This window comes from Oenanthe melanoleuca, chromosome 6 (genome assembly GCF_029582105.1).
Source record: "Oenanthe melanoleuca isolate GR-GAL-2019-014 chromosome 6, OMel1.0, whole genome shotgun sequence".
NCBI lineage: Eukaryota > Metazoa > Chordata > Aves > Passeriformes > Muscicapidae > Oenanthe > Oenanthe melanoleuca.
Genome location: NC_079340.1, coordinates 17,633,598 through 17,643,644, shown reverse-complemented (window position 1 = coordinate 17,643,644; position 10,047 = coordinate 17,633,598). Strand labels below are relative to the sequence as shown.

The 10,047-nt window shown below is 44.4% G+C and overlaps 1 protein-coding gene across 4 annotated transcripts in view; it reads left to right on the top strand.

The window, feature by feature from the left end:
• Positions 1-310: 310 nt before the first annotated feature.
• ARHGAP22 (Rho GTPase activating protein 22) overlaps positions 311-10,047 on the top strand; it is a 123,211-nt gene continuing 113,474 nt past the window's right edge. For 2 of the 4 annotated variants that reach the window (XM_056494603.1, XM_056494601.1), the window contains exon 1: positions 311-768. In XM_056494603.1, the coding sequence (XP_056350578.1) occupies positions 735-768 (34 nt within the window). In that variant the 5' untranslated portion in view covers positions 311-734. The remainder of the gene's footprint in view (positions 769-10,047) is intronic. The other 2 variants (XM_056494602.1, XM_056494600.1) reach the window with 2 other exon arrangements.

The window sequence follows — 10,047 nt, the reverse complement described above, 5'->3', positions numbered from 1 at the left end:
TATTTACCCCTTTTTGGCACTCATAGAAGGAACTGCTAGGCAGATGGAGCTACAAGCAGTCCAGGGTCAGGATATGTCCATTACTCAGAAGCAATTATCTTCCAATTATCTATTTATATTTTATAGATACTATTTAATAGTTTTTATCTATTTCAACAAACAATTTGTCCTTTCATTACTGACTGCAGAACTGCAGGCTTGCCTCCCTCCCGGGGAGGGGTAAGGGTGAGTTTAGCAAAGAGTGCAATTAAAAACGATGGGTGCTGAAATGCAATGCGATGTCAAATGTAACGAAGGCATTCATTCCCTTGTGCCTATCCTGCGAGTCTGTCAGTGCGGGCGAGCTATTTTTCCGGGGATGCTCGTCCCCCGGCTCCCCATCTGTGCGGGATGCCGCCCCGCAGGGATGCAGGGCGCAGCAGGTGGCCGAGCACGCCGCTGCCCTGGGGACCAGCGCGCTCGCTATTTCTTGCAGCGCAGAGGAAATCGCGCTGAATCAGGCTCGGCTCCTGCTCTGGTGCTTGCGGAGCAGAGCGTGTGCTGATGCCGAGCGGGGCTGAGCGGGCGGCACATCGCTCACACGGCAGCGGAGCGCAGCAGCCACAGCCGGCACACACACTGCTCCCGACGGGAATTCACCCACCGGAGGAGAGATGATGCGGCGCGGCTGCCCCAGCCCCGCCTGAAGCGGCGATGCGCGGGGCGGCGGCCGGGGCCGGGCGCTGACCGGGAGCATGCTGAGCCCCAAGATCAGACATGCCAGGAGAGGTGAGTGAGCCCAGCCCCTGGCGGCACGGCGGCTGGCAGGGGACAGGCGGAGGGTGTCCCACCCGGCTGGCCGGAGCTGCCCTGGGAGGCAGCGGAGCCGCTGCTGGGGGAGAGTGAACCAGCGGGAGGAAACCTGGGCTGGTGGTCACCGGCTCTGCGATGCCTGGGCTGAGCAGCAGAGATAAATTTAAAAAAAATAAATTGTGCTCAGTCCTGGGACTCGACATAGCCTTTTCACCCCTGCGCTGGTTGCTGATGCTATGTTTCTAACGCTGAATTCATTATAAAGGCTGGAGACAGGTGTGTCTAGTTTACCTGCAGCATCTCGGAGAACAGTTTGCTGTAGCACGTTATCCTTGCAGGGCTCCATGCAGGAGGTGGAGATATTCGTTCTGTGAGCTGTGGGCAAGACAAAAGGAAGGAAGGAAAACCTGCCCTGGGTTTGCAACAGATGCTTTGAGCAGTCATTTGGAGCTGCGAGGTGTAGTGTGCATGTTTGTAAAGCAGAGAGCTGGGGCTGGGCACAGCTGTTGTCTCGGTGTCAGGTCACCTGGAAGAGATGCTCTGGCAGGGAATGCATTCCGTGATCCTCAGGGGCAACATCAGCTACTGGTTTGACATGGCTTTTGGAAATCATCATTGCCACTCACAAACTAATGACAGTGTCAGAGGGATATCTATCTGCCCATTGGAAACTGACTAGATTAATGTCGTTTAGAAGCTAAAGCTAACACAGTCAGAAGTGTGTGTAAAGATAAGGGTTTTCTTCAGCCATGCCAGTATTGTCAAATAGGAAAAGTATCATTGGTTCTAGGTACTGTGATTCCAAGACAGGTACTTTCAGCCAAATGTCACTGCATCATATATTGAAAGCTGTATTACGTGATGAACAGTCCTTGAAATACCAACAGCCCATTAAATAGCTGTTAGCATCTTGGAAAGAAGCAGCTTCCTGCCATCTGGAGGTGTCAGGATCAGATATGTACTGCTGCACAAACAGTAAAATCATAAGAATTTATTTTTTAGTTACACAATGCTGTAGAAGTTCAGCAAGACTTGTAGATGCTGCTTCTTTGCCATCCCCCTTCTAAGAGAGTCTTTTAATGCATATGTTATCCAGCATTCCTGGTGGCTATTAGAGCTCTGATGAGACAAGCTAGATGATGCTACTAAGATCATACAGGAAGGCTTTGTCATGCCTGCCATCCTTCCACTTCTTTCAAATCACCTGGGAGAGACTAATTTGTGTATTAATACATTTTGAAGTCTAGGTGTGGGACAGGCATTCTAGATACCTAGGGGCTAGTGATACTCAGGGGACAAACTGTAGTGTATCCTTGTGATTCAATTTCAATTTATAGCAGTATGTGTCATTCTCTCTGGGTTTGTTCTGTTTGGTTTATTAACTGTGCATAGGTAAGTTTATTTCTAAATTAATTTAGGACTCATGAAAAGAGCTGGGATGCTGGGTTTGGAAACCTTAGGAATTTTCTTACTTTTACAATGCTGTGGCAAATCACTGGTCACCTCTTGTGAAGCTTACCAAGTAGGACCTAGTCCTGCAAGGTTCTTCTATATCTCTAGTTCACAGGAACTGTAAACAGGCTATGCTGGAGATGCTGAATGCTTCTTGAAGGTAAGTGTCCCACCTTGCAGACTGAGCTGAATAGGAAATGGCAGTTCATGCTCAGTTGGGATTGCTGATGAAGGTTCAGGTGATAAACAGCAGACAAGCAAAGTACTCAGAAGGATGCAAGAATGTTCTGCGTACAGGGAGCATCAACAAGGACAGTTTATCTGCTGCATGAGTTTGGCTGACTGTTCAGAGTGGTCACTGTTAGCTCTGCCATTGAGGACTCTGTTGTGGAAAGGAGGCAACATGACTTCTCTGATCAGACAGATTGAAGAGGAGAGAAGGGGGAATACACAGGGAACAGCCTGTGGTTTTACTTGAGTGTGACAGAAGGCAGCAGTGTGCCTAGCTAACCACATGTGTATGTGGCTAGCTAGCTCTTTGCTTCAGGCTCTCCCCATTTGTGCAAACAGTAATTCTTCACCAACTTCTCTTTTATTTCCAGTTCTCTCCTGGGAATGTATCTTTAAACATTGAATTGTGATGTTTGATGCTGTCATTTTTGTTTGATTTGTAGATGGTCCTTAAGAAAGCTCCTGGACTTAAAGACATTTAAGCTTTTGAAAATGTGTGGTCTGGACTTGAGCCTGACATCCAGGGTATCAGTAGAGAACAAAGATAATTTGCCTGACTATAAGTAACTATCAAGTACAAGGCAGTCTTTGCTGTTCCACCAGCAACCTCACATCTGTAACTCCAAAATATGTGTTCAGAGGTACATGTTCTTTTCATAAGATCTAGGAAGGTGTAAAATCTCACAGATGGAAAACCTTAATGTGCATAAATGGTTCTTCTGGGAAATCAGTCATTCTGGCTAGATCTGAATGGATTTTGCATTACTTTTTCTTCTATAGCTGTTCATGTGCAGCAATTGGCAGAGTCCAGGATCCCAAAATAAGTGACTACAATGGAAAACATCTATTTTCACATTCTTCTTATGTGATAGGGCATAAAAATATAGCCTTGCACAGTGGAGGCAAGAGAACTCTCCGTAAAGATTGGAGAGAAGACAGTTTTCAGACAACATCCTTCAGTCTCAAGGAATGCATTTATATTTCATTGTTTTTAAGAGATGAAAAAATAAAATAAAGCATTTGAACCTTGGCTTGAAAAGTCCCAAAAAGGTTGCCAGCCCAGTTGCATTTAAATGTGCTACAAAATGGAAACTGGACTGACTAGAGGCATTTGTATCTTAATGGGTGATGTGATTGCCCTGTATAGAAAGAGAGTTAGCCTGCTGCCATGATATATAACTTACAGTATTCCTGTCTTCAGCACAGTCTGTTTCAGTTCTAGAGCACTAAGAATAACCCTCCTCCCCTTATTAGGACTTTTTATTTTTGGGTGAAGCCCTGACCTATTATTTCTGTTTGTGGCATGCTCATAAATATGTTACAGTATGTTGAAAATTTTCCTTGCAGCCAAAATAAAAAAAACCTTCTTTTTTTTTTTTGTCTGTTTTAATTAAAACTTAGAGTTTGGATAAAGTGATGGGAGACATCTTGGCTAGTTAGGGTGGTGCAAATGTACTGATATCCTTCACATGCCTGTAGTAGAACAGAGGCATTTCCCTGATGCTGTGTGAAGAGCCACAGTTTCAGCAGCCAGTGAAGGATGGAAAAGGGGAGCTCTCCTGTGTCTAGTGCCCCTCACCAAATGCCAGCTCAGCCCCTGCAGCCTCAGCTCTGCTTTGAGGGGCTCTGGTTTGTGTGCAGCTCCTGGTGCTGTACACAGCTATCCCAGAACAGGGGTGGGAGCAATCCAAGTGGCTGGTGCAGCTGGCAGAGAGCAGCCACCATTAATGGGGAGCCCATCTGCGAGGGGTGGGTCACTACCCCTCATCCTTACAGTGATTCTTTAAGTTTGAAAGCTCTTCTCTGGAAAGGTATGTGGGTAAAAGGCAAGGATGAGGAGGTGGTAAGTATAATTTGGTTTATAGCTCAGTTTGGTGGAAGAAGACGTCTCTTGAGATGAGGAGCAGGAGGAGGTGGTGGCAGGGCTGCCTGCAGCATGAGCCTGGGTTTTGTCAGGTTGCTTTGGAGGAGCTTGAGATGAAACTGCTGAGTTAAAATCCTAAGGCAGGAGTACAGGGGCTGTGGAGGGAGGCATTGGGCTGGACTTAGTGCAGTCTTGGATTAACTGCCCTGAAGGCTGAGTGAAGAAGTAGAACCAGATTAAGGGGTAAAGTGGGGGACAATAAACTGCAAGGATCCCTTCTGTCTGTGTGCAGCCCTAGGGAGGTGAAGGATGCAGGGAATGACTTTTGTTCCTTGGTGCAGGGTCAGGCTCCTGGCACTGTGCTGCTCTGCTGCAGGGGTGTGTGGAATGAGCTGGTTACAGGCTCTGGGCTCTAATTTTTCTTTTCATTTCTGTTATCCTGATTCAGTGGCAGAGTCCATATAGAGACAGGGTCAAGAGAGTGATCTTTGTGGGATCCTCCAGAGACAGGTTTGTGGCATGTCCCATGAAGAAGGACATGAGCTGTTCAAAGGTGTGATCCTCCCATCTCTGTGGAGATGCCCCTCTCCAACTGGATTCATGGTGTGTGCTGGAGTAATTGCTGATTGTGGCAATAGCAGCTTTCTGTCCCTGCCTGAAGGCTCAGGCAGGCAGTTATTCTCCTTAGAAAAAGCCCTGAACATTTTGCAGGCAGGCACCAGCTTATTAAGCACAGGCAATCTGAATTTGAAATAAGGAACCATAGCCTCACCTCCTGGGGAAGGAAAGGGGCATTGAGAAAGAGCAGTAATTCAACTCTAAGGGCAGCTGGACTGCTGGGGAGAGTGCTTGTGGGGAGGGAATTAAATATTAAAAAATCACAAAGCCATAGGCTCTCTAATTAGTAATAGAACATCACTGAGGGAGTACAGGGTGAAACTGGCAGTCTGTAAATAGCACAGTGGAAGGGCTACAAATGCTAGCACCTCTCTCCTGAGAGAGCAGTCACCTGCACTTTTACTACCTGTATAAATGTATTACTCTTCATTGGAAGATTACTCCCAGAATTACTTTCTTTCCTTGCTGGTTTCCCCCTTACATTTGTGGTAAATGATGGCAAGCACAGCAGCATAAAGAACTTAATTTGTTTCCTTCAGCTCCTTGCAGTATGGGCAGGGGTAGTTTGATGCAAGGGTAAGGGCTCACTGCTGGGAAAGGGAAACTCCTTCATGAGGCTGCAGTGTGAGCTGTGTGCTGAGCTGGAAGAGGAAAGGATCTGTGCCTAGACTCTGCCCAAATTTAAGTTTTAAACTAACATGGGGGAGGGAAGTTCCTGCTGACAGTCTTTCTAACATGTATTCTTTCCACAGAGCTTTTCAGTGCATCCTTTGTGCCCAACGAGCTGTAAATTAGTCTTTATGAAGATCTCTAAAGAGAGGAGATACTAGGTTTTTGCTGTGGTTGAAACAAGTTACTTGTAGTATCCTTCCTCTTAAAAGCAGGTGTTAAGAATTGTTATGCTTCACTAAGATTATCATCCTGTGAACTGGTACTGAAAAAACCCCGTGGTATAAGAAATAGATGCCAAAGAAGCTGTTGTTTCTAAAGTGAGAACTGATTCTGTGGTGTGAGTAGGGGCTGGGTTGCTCATGATCTCTTTAGAACTGTAAGCACAGGGTTAATACTCTTTTGCATACCTCCAGTTTAGGAGGAGCCACCTTTGCTTTATTAGCCAGTAATGTCACAAATACTTATGGCTCAACAATCTGAGTACTAGATTCAGAGTGTGAGTTAATGTAGGATAAGAATTCCTGTATTTCTTCTGCCTCTGTCCCCAGACCAACCCTGGTGGTGCAGCAAGTCACTCAGCTGTTGCACACAGTAGGAAGCAGAATTTGTTTGCACGTTAAAACCAGGTCCCACAGTGTTGAAATAGCCACACTGAGCTCTTGGTTCAATGTTATACCCTGAAAAGTAGGGTAGGAATGAACACCCTCCTGATCTTTGGGTGACTGAAAGAAGAGAAATACAAAGTTGTGGCTGAATTCAGGGAAGTTTATTGCTGAAAGTGGCTGGGTTCTGGTATCACTTCATCTTTTAGCCAGCTGCTGGCAAAATGCCTTGAGACAGTTTTCTCTCCTCTAGATTCTAATTTTTTCAGTCCAGAATAATTTCGGAAAGTGATATCCCTTGAAGCAGGGTGGACAAATGTCTTTGGTGGTCATAACATCAATTTTAGGAGCCATTGATGCAGGCAGCTGCTGTCTCAAGAATATGGTCCATGTTCTTGGCATGGGACAGACAGTATTTAACTAAAGCACATGGGTGACTGGAGTGCCTCTGCAGTGCTGTAGAGCTACAATTTTGGTCAGAACTCCACATTGTTTGGTGCTGTACAAGCTCAGGCCACAGTCCCAGCTCCAAACTGAATGTTACTGTGGTCAGCATTTTTTTGTTTGCTCCTTAATCTACTATGACTTGAAAGATTATGAAAAATTAATAGCCATAGCCATTGGGAAGATTACAGAGGGCTGTTGCTGATTGCAGAGGGAATTCAAGGTATTCATTCAGCCTTCCTTCTCTGACCTGATATGACTCACTAAAATACCTGGAAGAAAAGAAATCTTAGAACTTTCTACCATTCCAGTGAGCAACTTTTCTTATGAAAAGGTCTCACCTTGTCAGTGTAGGAGTGTAAGGCTGGGTGTATTGGCAGGTGGAAAGAGCAGAGTGGAAGCAGGAAGAAAGGAATAAGACATTTTTCTTCTGGCAGTGGTGAGCTGTAGCTCAGTGTGGTTGCCCATGGGATCACAGGAGTTTTGCCAGCAGCAGAGATGCCTTCAGCAGTGTGGGGTATGCAATTCTCTTGTCAGGTATGCAGTTCTGACCAACCAGACAGAGAAGAAGTACAGCCTTCTAGAGATTGTGCCAGGGTTCAGTGGGAGAGGAGAGCTGGTGCTTGGGTTTGCTAGATAACTTTGTGGTCCATAGTGTCCAACAGCTGCATGTGCTTCAAAGCAACACATCAAACAGCTCTGACCTAAGTGCTGACCTGCCCTCTGAACAGTCTGCAGTGGATCCAGATGGGAGACCTCAGATAAAGGGACTTTAAAATATGGGCGCTTGCTGGGAGCAGTTTCTGTACATGTTCTCATATTATCAATATGTCACTCTGGTTTTGCAATAACAAAGGGCATGGGCTGTTTCACTTTACAGGATTGTAAATTGGTAGGTCAATCTGTTGTAGCAGAAAGAATTAAGTCATTATCCCTTCATCTTGGCACTTATCCACAGTCTAATGCTCGTGGTTTGAGAAGACTGGCATGGCTTCATGGATTTGCTGGGCAGTCTTGAGAACAGCTGGTGGCAAGTGTTTAAGGTTTGTTCATTGACAGGTTAAAATCACCAGACATTCCTACAACCTGAAGCCATAATTCAAATTCTTTTGCAAATGCAAGGTTAAACTCATTTAAAAAAATTATTTTGTAGATTTGAGACCTGCTGGCCTTCTTGCTGATAGTGACAGCCAATTAAGTTCAGGACTATTTTGTACAATAGCTGAAAGGTCTCCAGTGTGAAATGCCAACCAAAGAAGCAATGCCCCTTTACCTGTATGATAGTAATGGATTGCCAAAATCCTTCACTTTTCCTGAAGTCCAACATGCCATCAATTTGTAACAATAGTTTGATGATTAATGTCACTTGCTGTTCAGGAAAAAAGGATTAAATTATCCCACTCACTGTATGTTTTGAGTTGGGTTTTTTTTTGGTATTGTGTGGGGTGGATTGCATTGATTATCAAATATACTTGGGTTTCCTTGGAAAGGTCCTGTGTATCAGTTTGTGCTACTGTGTGTGTTCTCTGATGTAATAAAGACAAAACATCACCATTGGTTAGTATATTCCATGGAAGCCTTGAACTTTGTGTCATTGGAAAAGAGAACTATGATTGAAGCTGATTCTTTTCTTTCTTCAGTCTTATCCCTCTGCTGCCATGTTTAATAATCTACCTGCACACTTTGGAAAGTAACTCTGATCAGTAAAGTGGCTTTTATAGTCACATCACCCAGGTCACTGGAGTATAAAATTATTTTTCTGATTTAGAATGTGCCTTATACAGAGCTGACTATGCCATGTGTAAGGTGATGAAAGGTCATGGCTCTTGCACACCACAAAGACTCCAGGATTAATTTCTTCATGTCAGTCAGGATGCAACTTCCCTCAAACTAACATATCTTTGCCTTGTTTCTGGCTGTGTTCCCTAAGTGCTGTACTGGTGGAACAGTCATTGTTTTTCTATGTATTCTACAAAGGAAATACTGGGAGCTTGCTGAAGATTAGTGTAAAAGCTGGGCCAGCTCTGATGACCCTAAAAAAGGCTCTAGGCAACTTTCAGTGAGTGCTGCTGTGCCTGAGCTCATGGCACACTCGGGATACACAGATTTCAGTACCAGATGCAGTCGTGTGTGTTCCAGCAGGGTTCTTTGGGTGTGCCCTGGCAGGAAACCTTGCCTCCCTTTCTGCCACATACTGTCAGCATGTTCAGCCTGAAAACATGCTGATATGAAGGATTTCTACAGTCTAGTGTTGTTCTTCAGAGCTCCTCAGTGTGTGTGCAGCTTGCCAGTGAAAAAGCCCTGACTGGTCTGGCAGTGCAGAAGGGAAAAGAGAGATCTTGAGAGCAGAACCCTCAGCTTTTGGACTTTGAGAGGAGGTGAACCTGTTCTGTGTCTCCTTCATGAACAGGTGTAATTTCACAAGCCATTTGGGCTCCTTTTTGGGCATTCATCTTTCCCTTTCAGAGTCCTTCAGGCTGGCCCAGATTCTTCAGCCATGGCTGAAATATGCTTTTTGAAAATTGCCTTGCTATTCAGATCTTTCTTAGTCCTTCCCTTTGATATTTTTCTGCTCAAAGCTGTCTATGACTGTGTTTGGTGTCTGGTTTTTGTTTTGTTTTGTTTTGTTTTGTTTATTTGGGTTTGTATTTTTAAAACAGAATGTGCTAACCTACAGGTAACCAATCTATAGCCAAAGTTTCTGCTCTTCAGTTAAGGGCTGAAAGGCTGTAAATATAGTCAATTTCTAACAGCAGTCATTCCTGGTCTGAGAGTGAAATTACACTGGTTTATACTACAGTAAATTGTAGCAGTTCATGTTTGATTTTAGATTTACGAACTGGTCTTTGGAAACACAGTTTTACTTGCAGGAACTTAATAAAAAGTAAATAGTTATGCAAATAGATCCTTCCCTTCAGACTTGGAGTTTTGTTTTGGTTTTTTATACAAGTTAGTAGAAAAACATATGTAAAACTGTCTCCCTGCTTTTCTTTTGGTTATACTGTAAGGTTACAGAACTGCTTCCAGTGTAATGCATTTAAGGGGTTTCTTGGGGAAAAAAATGTCTTTCCAGACCCATTTCTTTTTCCTTTCTTATTTTTATTTTGACAGAAAAAAAAAAACCAAATCAAAGGAAGGAAGTAGAACATAGCACATCACTTTATAAAATGTTCTGAGTAGACAGGTGCAGGTTTATTGACTAGAAGTGATGGAGCACAGGCTGGCTCTTATGGTAGTGCTTCTGAATGTGGCAATTCTCATCTAGATCACAAAATGGGAGCAGCCACGTGGCTCTGCATCATCTTTTTGTTTCTGTAGAGATTGCTGCTCTGTCTTGAGGGAACTAAAAGCTCTTGCCAGTTCTTTATAACT